This window comes from Zalophus californianus, chromosome 4 (assembly GCF_009762305.2).
Source record: "Zalophus californianus isolate mZalCal1 chromosome 4, mZalCal1.pri.v2, whole genome shotgun sequence".
Classification (NCBI taxonomy): Eukaryota; Metazoa; Chordata; class Mammalia; order Carnivora; family Otariidae; genus Zalophus; species Zalophus californianus.
Window position 1 is genome coordinate 84,439,332 of NC_045598.1, and position 23,961 is coordinate 84,463,292.

At 36.3% G+C, this 23,961-nt stretch overlaps 1 protein-coding gene, 1 long non-coding RNA gene and 1 pseudogene across 5 annotated transcripts in view; 1 reads left to right on the plus strand and 2 right to left on the minus strand.

The window, feature by feature from the left end:
• LRRC39 (leucine rich repeat containing 39) overlaps window positions 1–23,961 on the minus strand; it is a 38,888-nt gene that overhangs the window by 9,235 nt on the left and 5,692 nt on the right. For 2 of the 4 annotated variants that reach the window (XM_027622347.1, XM_027622319.2), the window contains exons 1-8: window positions 19,937–20,065; window positions 15,993–16,185; window positions 10,201–10,306; window positions 8,785–8,941; window positions 7,840–7,976; window positions 4,716–4,861; window positions 3,846–3,998; window positions 2,846–2,985 (exon numbers count right to left, since the gene is read on the minus strand). In XM_027622347.1, the coding sequence (XP_027478148.1) occupies window positions 2,846–2,985; window positions 3,846–3,998; window positions 4,716–4,861; window positions 7,840–7,976; window positions 8,785–8,941; window positions 10,201–10,306; window positions 15,993–16,105 (952 nt within the window). In that variant the 5' untranslated portion in view covers window positions 16,106–16,185; window positions 19,937–20,065. Of the gene's footprint in view, window positions 1–2,845; window positions 2,986–3,845; window positions 3,999–4,715; window positions 4,862–7,839; window positions 7,977–8,784; window positions 8,942–10,200; window positions 10,307–15,992; window positions 16,186–17,060; window positions 17,142–19,936; window positions 20,076–23,961 lie in introns of those variants that run through there. The other 2 variants (XM_027622337.2, XM_027622328.2) reach the window with 2 other exon arrangements.
• Window positions 17,097–22,490, plus strand: LOC113937673. Its single transcript, XR_003524677.1, has 3 exons — window positions 17,097–17,221; window positions 20,879–21,021; window positions 22,436–22,490. It is a non-coding gene; the product is annotated as an uncharacterized LOC113937673 (long non-coding RNA).
• On the minus strand, window positions 23,201–23,473 carry LOC118356887 (annotated as a pseudogene).

The following is a 23,961-nucleotide window of genomic DNA, read 5'->3' on the forward strand; positions in this document are numbered from 1 at the left end:
TAGTTAGAACTTCCAAAAAGATAACTTATAAGCCTCATTCACAAATTAAATTGAAATTTGCAAATAACTTCTGAAGTTAATTAGGTATCATATCTTTTAAAAGGACATTTTGTACATATAAGCACAACTATAAATATATTCTCTCCTGTTTGAGAAAATAATTTGGAATAAAATGGAAATTAGATAATGAAACCAAAACCACCTCACACTTAGGCCTTAGTTAACTCATAAGCAGTTTCTATGCACAAGCAAATATTAATCCAAACATATGGTAAGGACTGTTACTGTCTTCATGTTATCCTTCATTTATTTCTGTCTTTATTTGTAAAAATTGTCTTAATCATTGGTACCTTTGCCAAGACAAAGATCAGAATTAATAATTTTAGGTACTATAATGATATTCTTAGGTAACTTTTTTATCCTATAAATAGATCTATGAGTACATGAATTATAAAATAGAAGCCTAGCCCATTTTTAATTCCTGCTTTTCTACTTTAATCTCCTATGTTTTATGAGACTGCGTAGGTTCAGATCCTGCCCTACCACCTCAGTGTATGACCTTGGGCCACTACTTAATTTCTTTGTGCCTCAATTTCCCTTTTTAAAATGAGGATGGTGAAGATAATAATAATACTACCTACCTCACAAGGTTTTGTAACAAATGAGATAACACATGTAAAATGCTTAAAACAGATCCAAGCACAGTGTAAGTACTCAATAAATACGTTAATAATACTAATTCACAAATCTATTTTTAATGACAATAGGCAAACTTGGTTTAATTATCTCTGCTTAAGTTGTAACCTTTTTTCTCTTTATAAGTTCCATGTCCAATATTATTAAAGTAAGGTAGTTTATTTCTAAAGTTAATTACTCAGGCTGCCCAATCAAGAGAACATAAATAAAGGGTAATATACATCATTCAATAATTTCCATGATTTTACTGGGTCAGGCAATGCTATTTGGTGTCATACAATCTATTTTGCATCATTCAACAATTTATGCCCAGGAATAAAAAATATTCTACAACAGGCATAATCTCAACTGTGTTTCACAAAACATACACATACACTCAGTAGTTACACTGGTAATAATCCTGTGCCCATTTAGCTTCATGTTGTTTCTGACAATGGTACCAAGTATTTTATGGGCGGATAAGCTTATCCTTCAACAAGCTATAGGTCAAGATTCTTGTTTTCCCCAACCTTGTTTACTTCCCTTAAGATATCATAAGAAAGCAACTATGTGAGGTATGTATATTGCTCTTCCTTGACCTGCCAGATTTACAGGGCCAGCAAACCCCTTCTTGAACTTTCAAATTCACCTACACAACTACCTCTTCCCACATGTCCCACAACTATGTCAAATTTCCTCATCTTCCACTTCTACCACCTCATCTCAGCATCACCATCCATCTGGTTGCTCTAACCAAAAACAGATTAATCTTGCAGTCTTCTCATTTCCCATCATTCAATCACCAATTCTATCTACTACCTGTTTTTTATGTATTTATTACCCCAAACTAGGCCCCAAACTAACTTTACTTGTCGTCCTCCCAATCTATTTTCCATGCTATTGTTTCTGTGACTTGCTACCACAGATTAGATGACCATTTCCTAATATCTGCCACTGGATGTTGGTAAAAATGACTTCTTCTAGCTAAAACACTGTCATTTGTTTGCTTAGATTATACTCATTCTCCAAAGCAGCTATCTTAGAAGATAAATTAAATCTGACCTTTTGATTCAAAAACTCTTCATGTTTAGTGCATTATAAAATGATTTCTATTACTGTACTATTGTTACATTGTTTTTTTAATATTAAAGTGAAATTAACTTTTTATTTTTTTTAAGATTTTATTTATTTGAGAAAGAGAGAGAGCATGAGCAGGAGGAGCAGCAGAGGGAGAGGGAGAAGCAGGCTCCCAGCTGAGCAGGGAGCCCGATGTGGGACTCGATCCCAGGACCCTGGGATCATAATCTGAGCCGAAGGCAGACGCTTAACCATCTGAGCCACCCAGGTGCCCTGTTTCATTGTTTTTCTTAATAGAATTGTCTCTTTGGCCTCTTATAATCTTGGTTTAAGTTAAAGGCTTTCCTTTAGTGAAAAAGTGGTTTAATTCTTAATTAGCAGAGACTGAGTGATTGAAATCTATATATCAAAACCTCACATTTTAACTATTGGTTAAAAATCTGTGTTCTCTTAATATTTTTCATTCCTAGGCAAAATACTGTGTTGCTATTTGTGGATTATAGAAAAAGAGGAAATGACAGGGAAGGTAGTGTTCATGAGTACACTGAAATATATGACAGACTGATAGAATGAGGTAGTGAAGCTTTAAGAATCACATCTTCAGGGGCACCTGGGTGGCTCAGATTGTTAAGTGTCTGCCTTCGGCTCAGGTCATGATCTCAAGGTCTTGTGATTGAGCCCCACGTCAGGCTCCCTCCTCAGCGGGGAGTCTGCTTCTCCCTTTCCCTCTCCCCACCCCCACAGCCCCCAGCTTGTGCTCGCTCCCTCTCAAATGAATAAATGAAATCTTAAAAAAAAAAATCACATCTTCCTTCACTTGGTTGTGCTTCAGGTACTTGGCCAAAGAAATTTATTTCCTGCCACCACTTGAAAAACTTTCAATATCTTTACAAATTCTCTCCAAGTCTTTATCAAAATTGTGAACAGATTAGAATTTCACTCTTTTTTCCTCCAACAATATTGGCCAAAAGACAAAATTTGACAGAAAAGATAAGATGGAATGAGAAATCTATAAAGGAATATATATATATATATATATACACACACATTCCTCTACCAAATATTTGACATGTGTTATATAAAAATGCCATACCTGCTCTTCTCCGGGACTCCTGTATATATGCGTGCATAAACTGAAGGCCAAATAATTCCCGTTCCTCTTCTTCATCTATGCTTTCACTGGGAGGAAGTGTTACTTCCAATTTCAATGGGTTGTCTCTGAAGTTGACAAACCTAGCAGTTCACCAAAAAACAGTATTTTTATAGATGCCATAGAAGTGTACATTTATTTCTCTGAGGTAAAATCAAATGATAATACACTAAATTACTTTTTTTTAAACTGGTTTCAGTAACATTTTGGTGAAATGTGATAAATCCTAAGAATCTTAAGTTTCTTTTCCAGAAGAAAAAAAAACACTAGCTTTAGACAACTCATTTTCAAAGCTTATAGAAGCAACTATTAATCCCTAGTATGTATTTAATATGGTGAAGTTTCTGCATATTTTATAGACTTGTTTCTTATACATCACTGTATCTTCATTGAGTACAGGACTCAGCAGTTGCTGAATAGGTGAATGAATGATTTTGTTATGGAAGTTGTGGGATTTGATGTGAATTCTCTTAAACATTCTCTGTCAGGAAATTAAATTTTGGAAGGAAGATACTTGAGGGAGTTCTGAGAGTAATTAACTTAGTAAAAAGTTGTATTTATTCTATCTGTAACATAATTGCTTGTGTCCACTGTGGTCATTTAGAAGGAAAATAAGCACTATTTTTATGCCTTTGGTTTTTATTTGTAGATGAGATTTGTTAGCAGTTCCAAAGAATTTTTTCATAAAAATGTCACGAACTGAGGGCATTCCTGAAAGCCCATAGGCCCAGTATGGCTTTTGTTTCAAGAATTCTTTCTTGAATAATTTTGGCCAGTATTATGTGAATCCTACTTATAAATTATAGAATTGGAAAGTTGGAAAAAATTTTAAATATATTCATTCATATGAATGAGAACTCAAATCCATTAATAACAATTTCTCTATATTACCTTGTTCTGCAGCCAGAAAGGAACATGTCAGTTTTGTGTCTACAACTTTTACCTCAGATTAGTCATCTCTTCCATGCACGCTGGAATATCTTGCAGTTTATTGTTGCTGAGAACAAGAGTACCCAGATTTTTCATACTGCTGATTGTTTCTGGCAAGCATGTTATTTCATTCCGTTGCAGCCATAATGTATGTAGACTCTGCATTCTGATAAATTAAAAGAGGTTTCTGCGATTAATCATACATAATATGAAAACCCTGGTTCTTATTAACCTAAAATGAAACAAATGTCATCTTTCATAACATCTCCTTTAACTAGTGTACCAGTCGAGTTAACTGACTTCATGTTACCTGATCATTAGGGAAACTGCATTGGAGGGTTAATCCCTACAGTACACTTCTCAGCATGTGGTAGTAGAAAGGAAACCAACATATTTTAGAATTCTTCACTATTCTCATAGGATTTCTTAAAGAACAGCTATAAATGTTATCTAGTCTGAACTAGAGTGTTAAGAGAAAAATCAGAAATTATGACTATGCCTGTTTGGGTAAGACAAGTATGCATAATGGTTAACAGCATGGACTGTGGGCCAGGCTGCCTAGGTTCACACTTACACTGTGATCTTGAGCAATTTACATCTCTACATTAGTTTTCATCCATTTGTAAAGCCCACAGAGGGCCTGGCATGCACAAAGTAATGTTGTTACTGTGTGGCATATTTGTGTCAACATGTTGAAGTCAGAGCCAGTTTTTCTCTCCCAAAGCCCTTATACTTAAGTAAATGAAAATATTGTTAAAAAGTAGCATATTTAGTACTACATGGGTCTCTTCTGATTGATTACGCTTGGGGTCCCCTTTGTTTTGTTATTTATTATGGATGGCTTCAACACATCTGTTAATAGCACAGAATATTATCTATTTACCTTTCTATGGTATCAGGAAGTTGTGCAAGTCTGTTGCTCCCCATGTCGAGCCATTCAAGAGCAGGCATGTTCAACACAGCTGGAGGGATTGTAGTAAAGTTGTTCATACTCAAATCAAGGTGCGTAAGCTTTAACAAATTGCTGAGCTGAAAAGGCAAGCAAGGTTTTTCAAAATGAATGTCCACGATGTAAACTACTAGAACACTCACATTAGTAGTGCTTTTTCACATCAAAGACTGTTCACCTTATGCTTGGGCTTTTTTTTAGTCCTCATCGTCCACAATAACTTTGAAATAAAAATAAAGCTAAATAACCTTCAGAGAAATGAAAAACTCTTATAGAAAGCTCATCTATTCAAAGAAAATTAATCTTCCAAATACCCAAGTTCCAGCACTTATAGAACCTGCTTGTGTTTGCTTGTATTTTCCTTTCATCCTGCATTTGAGATTTATATGGGAAAACCCAAACTTCAAAATAATACTTATCTTTATTGAACCTTTTTTGTGTCTGATACTTTACATATGCTATCTCAGTCATAGCATTTACTGTTTGGTAATTCTATTTTCTCAATGAAAACATCAATAAAAGTTTATTGAGAATGATATCCCAAACACCAGTGTGCTCAGCTTAAGAAAGAAAATATATTCAGGGGTGCCTGGGTGGCTCAGTCGGCTAAATGATTTGGTTTTGGCTCAGGTTGTGATCTGACGGGTCGTGAGATGTCCACCCCACCCCACCCCTGCCATCAGGCTCTGCACTCAGCAGGGAGTCTGCTTGGGATTCTCTCCCTCTGCCCCTTCCTCTACTCACTCTCTCAAATAAATAAAATCTTTTTTTTTAAAGATTTTATTTATTTGAGAGAGAGAGAGAGAATGAGAGATAGCACGAGAGGGAAGAGGGTCAGAGAGAGAAGCAGACTCCCTGCTGAGCAAGGAGCCCGACGTGGGACTCGATCCCGGGACTCCAGGATCATGACCTGAGCTGAAGGCAGTCGCTTAACCAACTGAGCCACCCAGGCGCCTTCAAATAAATAAATCTTTAAAAAAAAAAAAAAATATATATATATATATATATATATATATATTTTGCTATGATTGCCTCCTATGTGTTCCTCCCTTCTTCCTTTCCAGAGGGAACCCCTCTCCTGAATTTGGTATTTACTATTCCTGTGCATGTTTTCTCGTTTTCATTACTATACATAAATATATGTTTTTAAATATTTCTCTGTAATTACTATTATATGTTTTCATAAACAAAATTTAGTATTTTTATTTGAAGATTATGATACTGTACTTCCCTTAACTTGCTTTTTTCTCTTAATATCAGTGCCTCAATGTATTCATGTTGATGCTTACAACTCTAGTTTATTCATCAACAAGATGAGTATCTTATTTCTGTTTTATAGACAAAATGGTTGAGAAAGACCATGTAACTAGAAATGATGGGTGATGGGCACTCAAGTTTTCATGGACCTAAAGCCACAAAATTTCTAAACTCTTTCCATATAACACTGTAGTGAAAGTTTCAAAATGTGAGAATTTAGTTAACTTTTCCAAAAAGCTTTCTATTTTATCTAGGCAAGTTCTGTTTTATTATCTCAGGGAATGTTAAGACTTGTTCCATATCTTTAACACCACAAAAAAAAAAAAAAAACCCCACAAATACAGTGTTTTCTGGGTAATGCAAAAAAGCAGGTTTCCATTTAGTAGGTAATCTTTGTCCAAGCTTTAGAATTCAAGCCATGAATAAAACACTTTTTCAAAATCAGACTTTGAAATTTTTCAAATGGTTTAGAATGGAATATAAAAAGATTGTTTTCAGTTGGCATAAACATGTTTTGTGTATACAGTGTGTGCAATGTAGTGGCTGAGACATAAGTCTCTTCCTGTTACTGATTTCTGAGTCACACTAGAACCCTTTGATTTTATATTGAAAGATATTCACATTATTATAACAGTCTTTATTTTGCATATGTGAAAATTGAGACCTCTTTATGTAAAGTGGTGAGTTCAAGGTTTCACAGATAATTTAGAAGGCATACTTGGAAATAATCCCAGGGTCAAGATTTCAGTTCAATATTTGTTTCAGTAAAACCTATTTCTTATGTGAAAAAGTTAAGGAAAACACAGGTTAATAGACATGCCCAAATTCATACAGCGTTTTTAGTGATGGAACCAATCCTAGAAAGAAAATCACAAGAATTAGAAGTTCAAAATAAAATATTTATTGGACCTCTTGTAGTTATAAAGAAATTGTCCCTATGATCATCGTTTTCATCATAAATAAGTGCATACATTTCATTAAGTTGAACTATTCAAAGATGAGAAAGATATAAATGTAGAAACTTGTTTTACTTGCAAGAGCAACAATAATTGGTGACATATTTACTGGTGTGGGAAAAAAAGTGATACTCTCACCAAAAATAGTGGAGAATGGGAGAAGGGAATAGTCTATTTTGTTTTGAGTTTTATTATGTTTCTTAACTTTCATCTTGCAAAGTCAGTACCTTGGAAATTTTCTTTGCTGATTGTAAGATCATTAAATATGTTTGAAAGTGTCTCTATCGCTATGATCAGCTTGGTTTTACTAATAACAAGTCACCATACCAGATCAAAATTTGAAGGCTTTGCAAACCCATTGCTTTCTTTTATTCGGCTGAGCCTAAGAAACTAGCAAAGAAACACTTCTCCGAAACTGAAGAATTCATTTCTTACCACCTCACCTCTATCTCAAAAACTGATCACTCTGTAAAGACCAACTAGTAAACAAAAGAGTTTTTCCATCACCATATTGTCTGTGCTTTGTGATAATCATTTATTCAATAAGCATTTATTAAGTAACAACTACAACTTAGGCTGTGCCTTCAATTCTGGAGATAGAAATAAATAAGACTCTTACTCTGACCTTTAAGATCACAAATGATGTCAGTACTGCATCGTTTATGCTAAGTAGATATTTCTCTAATTAAAAATAGTGTTAAAATAATAGGAAACGATAATCACTAAATATTTTCTGAAATAAAATTTATAGCATTTCTTCGTTAGTGTTATTTTTGGCAATCACACAGCTGAGAAGTAAACCAGTATTAGGTAGACAATAAGTCATAGACACATGTCTTTCTGACCTCTTGTGGAAGATCACAGATGTCTCTGTTTACAGCAAGTTCTAGTTTCTCCAACCTGGCACAATGACTTAGTTCCCTGGGGACAGTCTTGATCTTGTTGTAACTAAGAATCAGCTCCTGAAGTTTAGTGAGAAGTCCTACAAAAAAATAATACAGGATAGAGAGCAGATGGATATAAAATAATGTTTCCAGTTATTTAAGCTTTACAGCATAACTTACTTGCCAGTTTCGTATTGGCAAATCACACTTCCCAGGTTCTTCCCTTTTCCCAGTGTGTGTCCTGCCCCTTCTAAAGATAAGGAGATTTATCAGTGCTCTAAGAAAAAATATGGTTTGTTTGGGTTTTTTTTTTTTCATCTTGTTTCATCTCCTATATTATGGCCAATTTTCCATTTAGGGATTTTTTTCCTCATCCAAGGTATCTTTCTATCTTTCTTACCTTCTAGGCAAGTTCTCTTGCCCAACCTGTTCTCTTCTAGGAGGATTAACTGAACAAGACACATTGTTTCCAGAATCTATACAATGTTTCCCAAGAGACTTTTCTTGCCTTGAAATCTTATCTTGAATCACTTCTGTAAATCCCAGAAACTTGGATCCTCTAGAAGCTTCAAATTAAATGTCTACAATTTTCTCAAGACTCGGGGCTATGTAAAGATGATGTCATTTTTCCATGTATCAAAAAAATTCTCAGTAAAAAACCCGGGAATAAAAGCAATCTTCCTTGGGCGCCTGGGTGGCTCAGTTGGTTAAGCGACTGCCTTCGGCTCAGGTCATGATCCTGGAGTCCCAGGATCGAGTCCCGCATCGGGCTCCCTGCTCGGCAGGGAGTCTGCTTCTCCCTCTGATCCTCTTCCCTCTCGTGCTCTCTATCTCTCATTCTCTCTCTCTCAAATAAATAAATAAAATCTTTAAAAAAATAAAAAAAATAAAAGCAATCTTCCTTACCAATTCCTTGTGGTATCTCTGAAATTGTGTTTCGAGATAAATCTAATACAAGGAGGTTCTGGAATCTTCCAATGAATTCAGGAATTTTCAATAAACCAGTTCTATGAAGTTGCCATTCCTGTAGCTGATTCAATTTCAGTAGAGAAGAAGGGAGGGTCTAAACTCAAGTAAAAGAAATGACAGAATTACTATATTATTTAAATTATTTTAGTATCATGTCACACTGAAGTATAATTGTAGAGATATTACTTGATTTGTAAAAGAACTTTGGATTATTTTTTCCTTAATGGGTTATATTTCCAAGTGCTTTGTGTTACTTCTAAGTTTTAAGACCTTTACTTTGGGGGTACAGGTACTAAACCTTCAAATCCCAATCAGAATAAACAAAGATAATGTATTTTGGTCAATAGTACACACCCATATAACAATGTCCTAAATATATTGTTGTATTAGGCTTTTTTAGAGTACATATATAGTTGAAAATGAGAATATGGTGGTTAGAGAAATAAAAAATCATTTTAGTCAATAATTCAAATTTCTCTTTGCCTTATATTTTGAAATATTTTGTAAGTTTTTTTTACAGATTTTTTAATAAAGATTTTAAAAGTTTCAACCTTTCTGAACTTTACACCTTTTCCCTTTCAAGCTAAAATAGCCCAAAGAGGGGCGCCTGGGTGGTTCAGATGGTTAAGTGTCTGCCTTTGGTTCGGGTCGTGATCCCGGGGTCCTGGGATCGAGCCCCACATCAGGAGCCTGCTTCTCCTTCTCCCTCTGCCTCTTTCCCTGCTTATGCTCTCTCTCTCTCTCTCTGTATCTCTGTGTCTCAGATGAAAATAAAATCTTTAAAAATAAAATAAAAATAGCCCAAAGAGAAAATAACCTGCTAGCTAACTATACCTACATGTATGAAAACAAACACTGACCCAAGGTATAGATACCCTTATAAAAATTAGAGCATGCCTAATGTAATTAAGCAACTCTGTGTGTGTGTGTGTGTGTGTGTGTATTCATGAGAGAGAGTATGAATCAGGTAGTAGCCCTCAAAAAAAAATGAATATCCTATTCCATTTTGTGGACTTATAGCTGGGCATTTGTTTGGAAAAGCTGTATGATTTTTGTCAGGCAGATGGTCATCTTTTTTACGGAAATGAGAAGTTGCTTACTAGTAGGATTAGTAGGAGAAAAAAATGCAAATGACTTGTTTAGGCAGAGTTGAAGAAAATTGAGTTTTTACCAAAAAAATGTGAAGTTATATTTCTTTTCAGTTGTTCATGTTGCCCAAATTCATTTGGTGTATTATTAAAATTAGAATTTCTAACTATTCTGGACTTAATCACACAGTCTCAGAATCATTTTCTCAACTCTCCCACAAAACGTAAAATACAGAAAATCAAATATTACTTCTATGAAGCTTACCTTCCATTCCTCTTTCTCTATCTTCAAAATGACTCTTCCATCTTCCCTGATGACCTTTTCTTTTAGCTTGGTTAAGCTTACTCGTTCTTCCCAGATCCTCACTAGCCTAAGAGAGCAGACAACATTTTAGATCACCAGTAATGACATACATAGGTAGCATTCACTTTTATATAAAAAGTGATCCATCAAAAACAACCATCTGATCGGGGCACCTGGGTGGCTCAGTCATTAAGCATCTGCCTTTGGTTCAGGTCATGATCCCAGGGTCCTGGGATCGAGCCCTGCATCGGGCTCCCTGCTCAGCGGGAAGCCTGCTTCTCCCTCTCCCACTCCCCCTGCTTGTGTTCCCTCTCTCGCATTCTCTCTCTCTGTCAAATAAATAAAATAAAAATCTTAAAAAAAAAAAAACCAACTACCATTTGATCGATAGTATCTGGAAATCAGAAAAGAAGTTGTTTTGTAAGAATTATAAATATGATTGGAATCATAAAGCCCTATATTTAAGTTTTGAAAAGTGTCATAACTCTCCATAGATTTAACTAATAGCTTTATTGAGTTATACATAATTCACATACCATAAAATTAATCTTTTAAAGTATACAATTCAGGGTGCCTGGGTGGCTCAGTTGGTTAAGCGACTGCCTTTGACTCAGGCCATGATCCTGGAGTCCCAGGATCGAGTCCCATGTCGGGCTCCCTGCTCAGCGGAGAGTCTGTTTCTCCCTCTGACCCTCCCCCCTCTCATGTGCGCTCTCTCTCTCTCTTTCTCTCTCTCTCATTCTCGCTCTCTCAAATAAATAAAAATTTAAAAAAAATAAAGTATACAATTCAATGGTTTTGGATATATTCACAGAGTTGGCTCAACTATCACCACTATCGGATCCAAAACATTTTCATCATTCAAAAAAACTCCACACCCAGTGCAAACTGGTGCAGCCACTCTAGAAAACAGTATGGAGTTTCCTCAAAAAGTTAAAAATAGAGCTACCCTACAATCCAGCAATTGCTCTACTAAGTATTTACCCAAGAAATACAAAATACCAATTCAAAGGACAGCATTATCTACAACAGCCAAATTTTGGAAACAGCCCAAGTGTCCATGAACTGATGAATGGATAAAGCAGATGTGGTAATACATGTATATACACATATATACATGTATGTATATGTACAGATGCATATATATGTATATACATAAACAATGTATATATATATATACACACACACATATATATGGGATATCAGCCATAAAAAAGAATGAAATCTTGCCATTTGCAGCAATATGGATGGAGCTAGAGAATATTATGCTAAAGCGAAATAAGTCAGAGAAAGACAAATAGCATATGATTTCACTCATATGTGGAATTTAAGAAACAAATGTGCAAAGGCTGGGGGAGAGAGAGAGAGAGGCAAACCAAGAAAAAGATTTTTAACCACAGAGAACAAACTGATGGTTCCCCGAGGGGAGGTGGGTGGGGGATGGGTTAAATAGATGATGGGGATTAAGGAGTGCACTTGTGATGAGCACTGTGTATTGTAAGGAATTGATGAAATCACTATATTGTACACCGTAAACTAATACAACACTGTATGTTAACTGGAATTAAATTAAAAACTTTAAAAAATAAAATAAAAAGCCATACCCATTCCTCCCTTTCCCAGCCCCTGGTAACCACTGATCTACTTTCTATCTCTATGAATTTGCCTATTCTGGACATTTCATATAAATGGGATTATACAACACATGGTCTTTCCACATAGTGTAAGTTTATTCAGAGTTCACCCATGCTGTAACATGTTTCAGTATTATATTCCCTTTTATAGAAGAATCATCTTCCATTGCATGAATATACCACATTTTGTTTATCTGTTCATCAGCTGATGGACATTTGGGTTAATCCCACTTATTGGCTATTATGAATAATGCTACTATGAACATTTGTGAACAAGTTTTTATGCAGACATGTTTTCCTTTAATTTGGGTATAGTCCTAGGAGTAGAATTGCTGCATCCTATTGTAACTGTATTTTTAACTTTTTTTTTTTTAGGAACTACTAAACTGTGTCCAAACTGCTTGTACCATTTTACCTTCCCTCCAGCAGCACATGAGGCTTCTGATTTCTCCATATCCTTGACTACTTTTATTATCCATGGTTTGAATCATAGCTATCCTAGTGAGCGTGAGAGTGGTATCTCACTGTCCTTTCGACTTGCATTTATTAGACATCTAATCCATAGATAGTTAATAACTTTATAATGACTTGCAAATAATACAGTTCAACTTCAGAGTTAAGTTATATGATTATATTCCAATTTTATTCAGATTTCATTTTTCAGATATAAAAATGCATAAAACCTTTGTCATTCTGAAACACATTCCTATTGATTTTTGGTTCATTGCAAACATACATAAGAATAATATCAAGCTATGAAAATGACTAGTAAAAGGTTGCAAAAAAATTTTTTTTAGTTCTACACTAGAAAATTTTTAATGTTTGAGAAATGAGAAAGATTAACTTTAGAATTGAAATCTTCGCAATTTTAGCCTCTTAGAATGATACATAATAAAGAAATATAAGCAGTTATCAAAGAACATAGGTTTAATTAATTTGAATAGTCACTTGCCAAAAAGATCTATGTATTTCAGAACAAGATTTAATGACAAGTGCTATTAGATGTCTTATTCCTAAACTTTTACTTAAAGAATTCATCAAGCAACCATTTTATGCCAAATGCTATGCTGCACATTGTGCATGCAAAAAGTTTACAGTGAGGCTGTTACTCAACTAGTCTCTTTCCATCTCTATAATGATTCCTAAATTCTTTCTGGATCTAAATTTCTATGATCTAAGTCCAGAATGTATCACTTAACTTGGTGACCATGGGCAATTCATACCACCTCTGTGGGCCTTACCTATTAAAATGGGTTTTGGATTAAATAATGTCTAAGGTCTCTTCCAGCTCTAGTGTTCTGTAATTCATCCATTATTTAGTCTAAGCTTGATGTTCTTTCAATTTTAAATAGAAATTTTCTAACTCCTATGAAACCCTCTTATTATAGTCTAAAGGCTTTCCCAGATTTTGCCACACCAACTCTTACCCAAGTGCTTGATTTCTTCAGGACAGCTTGGCATCAAAAGACAATGGGGTCAATTTCTGTTTAAACTTTAGGCTTTTTGAAATAAATCTTTAGCCACCTTTAGCCAAGAAAAGCAGCATTAGTTTACATCCTTAACCTTTTCTATCCCTTGCCTATCTTGTAGAGAGAGAATGTGAAGCTACTGAAATTATTCTTTTCTTTTTAAAGATTTTACTTATTTATTTATTTACTTGAGAGAGAGTGTGTGCACATGAGGGGCAGCGGAGGGCAGAGGGAGAGGGAGAATCTCAAGCAGAGTCGATGAGGGACTAGATCCCATAACTGTGAGATCATGACCTGCGCCAAAATCAAGAATTGGATGCCCAACTGACTGAGCCACCCAGGTGCCCCAATTAAATGGTTCTTAACTAAACATGTGTAATAGGCGAAGTTCAGGAGTTTAGAAGCAAGTCAGGATTCCTGCCCTGCCCACTGTTTAAAAAAGGGATAGGATTTATTAAGAGTCCTCTGGAGTCAAGTTTATCATTACTGCAGAATACAAACATAATAGATTTCATAAGAGTAGCTTTATATATAAAGGACCAATCTAGGGAAAGACCTAAGGTGAATATCATGCCTCCTGAATCAGACTGCATGGGTATGAATACCAGTTCCACATTTATTAGCAGTGTGATCTTTGACAAGTTACTTAGACCTATCCCTCAGGTTTTCCATCTTTAAAAGGGAGAAAATGAACACTCATGTGTGCCAGAGACTGATATTCCTCTTCTTCCTCAATAATAGAGTCTCTAAATTTAACTGGGCCCAAGACTTCATTTAGTCATCCTCCCTTGGAGTTAGATATGATTCATATAACTGGGATGTTAACAGAATTAAGAGTGTGTGCAACTTCCTGCTAGCTGGGATCAAATATGTTGGCTGCAATTGGTGTATCATTTGGGGCCATTAAGTGACTTTAGGAATGGAAGCCATGCACAGTTGAGCAACAAGATAAAAGCCTGAGTATCTGACTCAAAAGTTATCTGACTAAAAAGTTAACATATCTTGTTTAGAAAATATTATTTTGGGGTCACTGGGGTGGCTCAGTCAGTTATGCATCTGACTCTTAATTTCAGCTCAGGCCATGACCTTAGAGTCGTGAGATCAAGCCCCGCATCCGGCTCCCTTGCTCAGCGAGGAGTCTGCTTGGGATTCTCTTCCTCCCTCTTCCTCTGTCCTTTACCCCCTCCCCCCTCTATCTCAAATAAATAAATCATTTTTAAATTTTTTAAAAAAGAAAACATTATTTTGGTTTTCCTTCTCTCATAATGCAAAATAATCCTCATCAAGACACTGTTTTCAGTGTGTTGAGAGGATTAAATGAGATGTACAAATAAAGCACTTAGAGTGCCTAGTAAACAGTAGGTGCACAATAAATGGCTGCTACCCTCTTCACTGTCAGCATCATTATCCTTTTTATTGGCTTTGGTTGGAAAGAATGGCCCCTCCCATCCAGATTTTTATTTTTATAGAGAGCAGACACAAAATGATTGCTGATCAAGAACCTTTGCCCCTCTTCTTTACTGGGAGAATAGCTGTTATCTTCAAGCATTTGTACTCCCCCCAAGTAACCGAGGTATAAATCTTAATTTGTTTAAACCAATCATACAGTCTCATTCCCCTAGAAGGGGACTGGATTAAGGGAGTCCAAATGACCCAGTTCCAGTCAATGAGAGCTGAGGGAGAGGTTTGCTAAAGCGCCTCAGAAAGGCTTCCTCATTCTTGAAGAAACAGAAATCATTTCCACTCTTCTGATAACATAATGATGCTAGCTGTGATGCTGGAAGTGGACCAGCCATCCTGTGACACTCACAGTGGGAACCTGAGGACCAAACTGACACACTGAGATTAGCAGTAGAAGGTGATAAAAAGAAACCAAGTCTTTAAAGCTCTTCAGGCTTTGGGATTGCCTTATTTCAGGGCTTCCCTAGTCCTTACGCCATTCTTAGTTGAATTTTATGGTACTTGTTAACTGACACAGGAGCATTTTTTCCACTGAGATATAATTGACATATAACATTATTAATGGTCCAATATTTATATATGTTGTAAGACAAAAAGACAATTTAATATTTAGAAAGAGACCTGGTGAATGAGAATCATAGGGATCCATGAGGAAAGTGGCTCTTCTTGCAAGACTAATAGAATACTTTGGAGACATCCAATCAGGAAAATAGGGAGATATCCAGAAGGCAGAGGAAATGAGAGCCAAGCTATTTAAGTATAGCCCAAATCAAGGAATCAGGCGATCCACAGGGACCCTGGCTGAAACTCACAGCTGTTCAAATAGGTGAGAATCTCTAGTACCTTCTATTGCCAGATGTTGCTTTAGTATCTATGGGATATAATACTGAACGAGCAATCACTGAAAAGTGGACTAAAAGACACTAATCAAACTTTGAGGAATGTTGAACAGACTCCTATGAGGGCCTGAAAATAACTACTATTTTCACATACAGACACTTGTATTTTTTGTGGCCACCCTCACATAGCCATACTTAATTGAATCGGGTGTATCCTTTAGTTATATTTTGAGTTTTCAGTAAATAAAAATATCAAATTCAACAATAAGTCATTTAATAAGTGCTCTTTTCTATAACGATGATATTTTGAATTTTCACTAAATCAAAATAACAAACATGTTAAAGCATACTTCTGTTGAAATTCCTTCTCTCGCTTCAGGTCTTCATTGTGTTTCTTTATTCTTTCTTCCCAAACTTCCTTCACAGCATTGACAGCCCCAGTACAAACTGCATTTTCTGACATGATTTCTCCACATTGTCACAGAGTCACCAACTTCATTAGGTTCTGAATAGCTGAATCACAGAGGCCATCTCAAAAAGGACCTAATTGTAATGGAGAAAAAAATGTGTTTCAGAATGTTCACTGAATCCAGAAATGATCATAATAGCTTATATTTATTGAACACTTTCCATGTTGCCAAGACTATTTTTATACACTTTACATGTCATCTCTCACTTAATAATCCTCATAAAAATACTATGCCATGGATGCGTTTTTTTTTCTTTAAAGATTTTATTTATTTATTTGAGAGAGAGAGCATGAGTGGGGGAGAACGAACAGGGGGCAGAGGGAGGAGTAGCAGGCTCCCCGCTTAGCAGGGAGCCAGATGTGGGACTCGATCCCAAGACCCCAGGATCATGACCTGAGCTGAAGGCAGACGCTTAACTCACTGAGCCACCCAGGCACCCTGCCATGGGTGCTTTTATTGTGTGTAATGTACAGATGAGAAATTGAGCCTTAAAAAAGATGGGCAATTTGTTCAAGGTCTCATGTCTAGTATGTGACAGAGGTGGAAAGTGAAGCCAAGTCTACTTCCATTGCCACTATGTAATTTACAATAATGAAAACCTGCAACTAGTTTACATGCCCAGTTTAGGAAAATGATTAAATAATGGATATATACATTTAAGACCAGCATTTGGGGTTATCTACTTAGTCTAGATGCTATATGCATAGGCTGGAATTTGGTTAACTGGCAGAATGCTGGGATTATTTGCTCTTGTAAAATACATCATCAATGGGCAGGTGTAATACTGAGGATTGTGACCTGAATCTCAAAAAGGAAAGGACAGTACAAATAGGGGAATGGTTATGTAAATTATAGTAGATCCATTTGATGGAATGTTCTTTGCCTTACAAATAATTGTACTGATTTCTCATCAAATTGTATTGGTAATAGTGAAAGAATTTGACTCACAATTAATTGAATTATTTCTTCCCAAATTCAGGAAGTCAAAGATGTCCACAATCACAACTATTCAACATTATACTGGAACGGCTACAAGGCAAAGGAATTAAATAGAAAGGTATAAAGTTTGGAAAAGAAGAAGTGCAATTTGCAACAGTGTAGGGAAACAGGTACTCTCATACACTAAAGGTGGTAGTATTTGTTCTCTATGGAGAGAAATTTGGTAATGTCCATCAGTCTTATAAGTGTACATTCATACTCGTAGGAATTTACATTGCAAATATTTTCAATCTTAAAATTACATATTATAAAGTTATTCACTGCAATGTTTTTCATAGAAGCAAAAGACTGGAACAATATAACTTTTTTTTTAAAGATTTTATTTATTTGTCAGAGAGAGAGCACAAGCAGGGGGAGCAGCAGGCAGAGGGAGAGGGAGAAGCAGGCTCCCGGCCAAGCAGGGAGCCCTATGTGGGACTCGATCTCAGGACCCTGGGACCATGACCTGAGCCGAAGGCAGATGCTTAAACGACTGAGCTGCTCAGGCATCCCACAGTATAACTTTTGATCAGTAAATTATAGTACATCCATATCATGGGAAATTATATAGCTCCATAAAGTAAAACATTTCATATACCAACATGCCACGATCTCCAAAATGTATGCTATGTCATAATTTAATTTTTCTGTCCCAGTGAATATGGGTATTTGGGTACCAGAGTTTTGCTATTATGAGCAATATTATTTCCAAAATTCTTGTCCTCATCTTCATGGTGCTCAAGTGGTATTGCTTCTATTGGGTCTATACCTAGAACTAGAACTGCTGGATCATAATATATGTGAATGTTCAAATTTAGAAGATAGAGCCAAATTGTTTTCCAAAGTGATTGTGCCCACTTGTACTCTTACTACAACTGTATAAGGGTCTCCATTGATGTACATCCTTCTAACAAACTACTGCATAAAATCTCATTATGGTCACAAATTTATACTTCCCTGATTACTAAGTGCTGCAAGTTAATACACAGATTGTCCAAATAAAAGACAAAAATCCTGTGTATTGTTTATAAGAGGTATTCCTAGCATAAAAAGAGGAAAAAATAGAAAGTATAATATAGAAAAAGATCCACACCTAGATTTATACCCAAGAGAAATAAAAACATGTTCACACGAAAACTTCTACCTGAATGTTGAAGTAGTATTATTCACAATAGCCAAAAAGTGGAAACAACTGGCTGTCAACTGACAAATGGATAAACAAAATGTGGTATATCCATACAATTGAATATTATTCAGCCATAAAAAGGAGTAAGTACTGATACACGTTACATCATGGATAAACTTTGAATGAAGTGTGCTAAGTGAAAGAAGCCAGACACAAAAGACCATGTATGATCCCATTTATATGAAATGTCCCGAATAGGTAGATCCATAGAGAAAAACCGGTAGATTAGTGATATCCAGGGGCTTTCCAGAGGGCGAAAGAGGGAGTGACTGCTAAAGTGCAGTTTCTTTTTGAGTGATGGAAATCAACTTTTTAAATAAATCAACCTATAAAAAAGCAAGGACAACTTATTTATGGCTAAAGAACAGAATGTAATATGTATAATACATCTTGAAAATATAAAAATAAATACTTTAATAGAATGTGGAAGAAGGAGATGCGGAAGTAGAAGGAAAGAACACTAGTAGCCACATCTTCAAAGTGGGGAGTCATAGACACTGTATTTTGTGGAATGAGAACTAGATATTGAAGCATTTGTTTCAAGTTACAAAGGTAATCAAGGGAGAAACTAAAAATAAGGATATAACTCTATGGAGGTGTAAGTGAACTTAAGCATCATCTTTCACAATGAAGTTCCATAGATAATGCCTAAAGTTGATAAGAAATAATAACCACCTTTGAAAAAATACAAAACAAAACAGGAACTGTGGAGATAACCACCAAAGACTAAATCCTGAAATGGTTAAAATGCTTACTTCTAGAGTGATAGAGAGAAATGGGGTAGAGAATATTGCTTTTCATTATTAATCTTCTCTAAAGTATTGATTTCCTTAAAAGTATGCAGTGGGGGAGAGAGACAGAGACAGAAAGGGGGTGGCAGAATAACTCTATTACAGAGGACAAAAATGTTTAAAATGTTAGGATGGATATATAATTGCCAATGCAGAAAATTAGGAGGAAACAGTTTCTATTTTTAAGCAAAGCATGCACAATTTCCACAGAAATGGACTGCAAGGTCTTTTTGCCATCAAGAAACCTTGGGATACATACAAACCCCTGGGGACATCACAGTCAACCTACAATTTATTGTCTCAGATTTTAGCAAATTTGAAGTGTTTATCACATAATAAAACATTTTTAAAAATCCCAAGTATGTACATGTAAATGTGTATTTTTTTAAACATATATAACCATTCATATGCTCATTGGGTTCCTCAGTTTGCCACTGAACTTCATTCAGCCATCAGCTTTCCTATAACAGTGACCAATTTCCCTTCGAGGAAAACAAGTCAATAATGATATATATATTTCTACCTCCAACACAGAATTGTGTTCTCTACCTTGATTAGATAACAGAAAAGCACATAGTTTGGCAAGGACATACCCCGGAGAGTCTGCTTTCTGAAGGCAAAAGAAAGAAAGGAAAAAAGAAACCCAAACAAACCCAAAAACAAACAAAAAAATGCTTCTTAACTTTGAGGGAAAGCAGTATTCCAGAGGAAAACAATTACACGCATGAATATGAAACCCCACAAGAGACTTTTAAATTCAATTCCAAATTCAGTTGTACATTCCAGCAAATTCAGACACAGTGAAGTCATCATCAGCAACCTCTTTCTATGTGAAGAATGGGGAAAAAATGTTTTTGAAAAACACTTACCACTGTCAGTGGATGCAGAAGCTAACATGCCCAAAGTTAGTGACTACCAGCTGAGAGAGGATTTCAGGGAGAATTGTTTTCAGTGTGGCTCCGGGATGATTAAAATCTTCAGTCAGACTTGTAATCAAGTGAAATGTAATGTGAGCCTAATTCTAATTTTAGATCTTGGACAAAGCTGAGAATAGCAAGTATCACATGGAGCTCCTGTGCAAAGGATCAAGTGATAGATAACGTATGTGCATGCATTCTGCCCACTGCAAGTGCTGCGTACAGGCATTATAAAACTCTCAGGCAGGGGCGCCTGGGTGGCTCAGTCATTAAGTGTCTGCCTTCGGCTCAGGTCATGATCCCGGGGTCCTGGGATGGAGCCCCGTATCGGGCTCCCTGCTCAGCGGGAAGCCTGCTTCTCCCTCTCCCACTCCCCCTGCTTGTGTTCCCCCTCTTGCTGTGTCTCTTTCTCTGTCAAATAAATAAGTAAAATCTTTAAAAGAAAAAAAAAAAACTCTCAGGCATAACTAGTTCTAGACTCCTGAAAAAAAAAAAACCTATTGAAGTCCTTCCACTTTTCATGACTTACACATTTTGCATATTTAATAGAATATAATGCATCTATTCCAAGCAGAGAAACTTGAAAATATGAGAGAATTTTTTTAAGGCATAACAAAAACCCTACTTGGTAAACCATAGATCTGTAAATATTTAAACTAAAGGTAAAATGCTTCACAAAATAAGAAAAGTGAAGATGTAGATAAGTACGGGCAACAGAGAAGCTCCAAGCTCCCGCTGCACCCAGGCCTCAAATTTAATTCTCTCATTCTTTATCTCTTCAGCCTTCATAGATAGGAGTTAATTCCAGGTTCTTTAAAAAAATTTGCATTTATTTTTTGTGTTTTTGTCTTTTGTTTTTTAATGCTATACATTTTATTTATTTATTTATTTTAGGTAGGCCTCACACCCAGCATGGAGCCCAACACAGGGCTTGAACTCACAATCCTGAGATCAAGACCTGAGCTGAGATGAAGAGTCAGATGCTCAACCAACTGAGCCACGTAGGCAGCCCTGTATTTGGTCTTTGAATTGGTAATGTAAGTACAAAAACAAAATTCAAAAGATACTGAATCCCCACCTAACCCCACCTCCAGCCATTTAGTTCTCCTATCTGAAGGCAATCACTATTGCCACTTTTTGTGTGCCCTTCCAAAGACGGTGTGTGAATTTACAAACATAAGTATGCCTATATCCATTAAAAGCACACACACAGTGACATTCACAGACATACACAATGCTAGCATACTACATATATTTTTCTATACTGTGTTTTCTTCACTCAGAATATATTGGAAAATTTTTCATATTAGTATATTTAGAGTTACATCATTCTTTTTAATGACTACATAGCATTTTGGTGTGTAGGTGGATCATAATTTGTTTAGCCACTTGGACACTTTGGCAATTTTAGTGTTTTTAAATGCCTGATTATTCCATAGAAATTCTTTAATGCTTCTATAACAAATTAGCTCAGAGAGCTATGGGGCTGCTCAAGACCATAGAAAGAGTAAAGAAGGTCATAGAACCTGAACTCTAACCTCCCTGTCCAGAGAGTTTGCACCACCCCACACCACATGGCTTTCCTAAATATGTTCATAAGGCAACCTGAAGGTGCAGGGAGGAGTTTTGTTTTGGTTAAGAAAAGTACTAAATTGTCTCTTTGGAAATAATTTAGATGTATTTTTGCCTTTGGCACTGTCTACAATTAAATTTTAATTTGGTAGTATTTCTAGAAAACCCACAAATCCCAAGGCTCTCTCTTTCCCTCTTCTAGCTTCTTATTTCCCATGGTCTCAGGCAATACCATACAAAGTGAGACCAACTGAGAAACTGTTGATGTGACTTATTCTAGAGAAATGGCAGGGAAAGTAGAAAAAAGTGAATAGATTTATGAACCATTTATGAAGGACTTTAGACAGAATTTCAGTGATTTGGGGACATGGCATGTGAGAGAAGGAAGAGACAAGACACTATATAGTGCCCTCTCCATAGTTTGACAACCCTCCATTAGTGAACCCCACTTTACCAAAGGAGAATTAGGGGGAAAATCTCAGCCTCCCTTGCTACAGAATTGGGGAATATGAGTAAGGTTCATGTACTTTGATTTAGAAGCAAAGAATGTGAAGAAATCAGCTGGGTGGCTAGAGTCCATTTTTGCTGGTTTAAGTACAGCAGAGGCAATATATTCTGGGGTTAGTTTTAGCAGATTGAGTTTCCTGACCTCAGTGGATGCAGCTGGTTCTGGGGGCAGCCATAGCAGCCCCCTTCCCAGGCCAGTTCTGTGGGATAGTTCCAGGACTTGTTCTTTGAACTAAGATTCCCTCTTACTTAAACATGCCTGGCAGAATCCTGTCATCTGGATCTAAGAAACTGACACAACTATTTTAACTCTTTCTTGTTTTATTTCCAAAAATATGCTTATATTGCTATTTCTTCATGTACCAATTTCAGAGCCATCTATTGACTTCATACATAGAAGATGCAAATTCTGGGGCTCCTGGGTGGCTCAGTCGTTAAGCGTCTGCCTTCGGCTCAGGTCATGATCCCGGGGTCCTGGGATCGAGCCCCGCATCGGGCTCCCTGCTCAGCAGGAAGCCTGCTTCTCCCTCTCCCACTCCCCCTGCTTGTGTTCCCTCTCTCACTGTCTCTCTCTCTCTGTCAAATGAATAAATAAAATCTTAAAAAAAAAAAAGAAGGTGAAAGTTCTGTGGTCTTAAACCACCTACTCACTATCGTATACCTCCCCTCCTCTCATCCTCCCAATATAGTTGTCATAATTTTTGTTAAATCAGTAGTGTTTATTATGTAAATATTATTCATAGTTGATCCAAATAATAGAAATAATTACATTCCTTTCCTTTTGTACTTTTTGTTTTTTTCTGTAAAGTGTACTTTTTTATTTGTTTAATTTTCTGTGTACCTACCACTGTATTTTTATATACTTTTCTCTTCCTCCAACAAGATTTATTGAACATAACAAAATTCTATAAACCAAATGACCTGAACCATGTTTCAAAACATGGTCCTTTCTTACTAATATTTTGATAAGTCAATCCGTTGAGTGTCCCAAAGAAGCTTATTCCAAAATTAATAGAAAATTGCCCAATGCACATAAACAAATGGCCTAACTGCTGGAACTTTCATCGTTCTATAAGATAATTAACATAGGTAGGATTGAACCCCTATGACAGGCTGCTGGAGAACTGATATGAGATGTCAACAGGCCATTTTGTGCACCACTACTATGATGCTATCATGTTCCTGGATCAAAAGGTTACATGATCTGATCCTTGACAACCACAGGAATGTCAGTGGGGTCTGAGGTTAACTTAGCTGCTTGCTGGGCTAGAACAGATATCACCCCAGCATGCTCATCTGACAGGGCCCATGGTAGCCCAGATCAACTCCTTGTAAATCTGTGCATAGGACCCCAACAATGGATAGATCCTTCATTGTGTCTTCCAAGTGCTGCCCTAAGGTCACCTCCATCCTGTCTGCCATAAGCCTGGCCTATATCTTTATATACCTGAATATACTTGGAAAAGTCACTTAATCTCTCAGTGCCTCAGTTTCTTATTGGCAAAATGTAGATAAAAATAGGAGCTCTTCATGGGCTTTTGTGAGGATTAAATGAGTTAACATACAAAAGAGCTTGGACCAGTGCCTGATAGGAGTAAGTACTCAATAAAGGTTAGTTCTTATTACTACCCTCTAACAGTAAAGCCAAGAAAGGGGAAGATGGGAATGGAAATGATTGCCATATGATCATAGGAAGAAGGTTAGCTAACTCTGAAAGGGTTTTCTTCTGACATGAAGACAAAAATCAAGGAGAAGGTAATTTTACAGTGGAGGCAAGGTAAATGAGTTCATCTTAAATGGCTTCATTCTTCACACAAAGTTAGGTATTTCATTTAATAATGCTACACAAATTGGTTTATCTTTTCCTTCTATCATTGTGTGTTTGCCAGGTGCTTGGT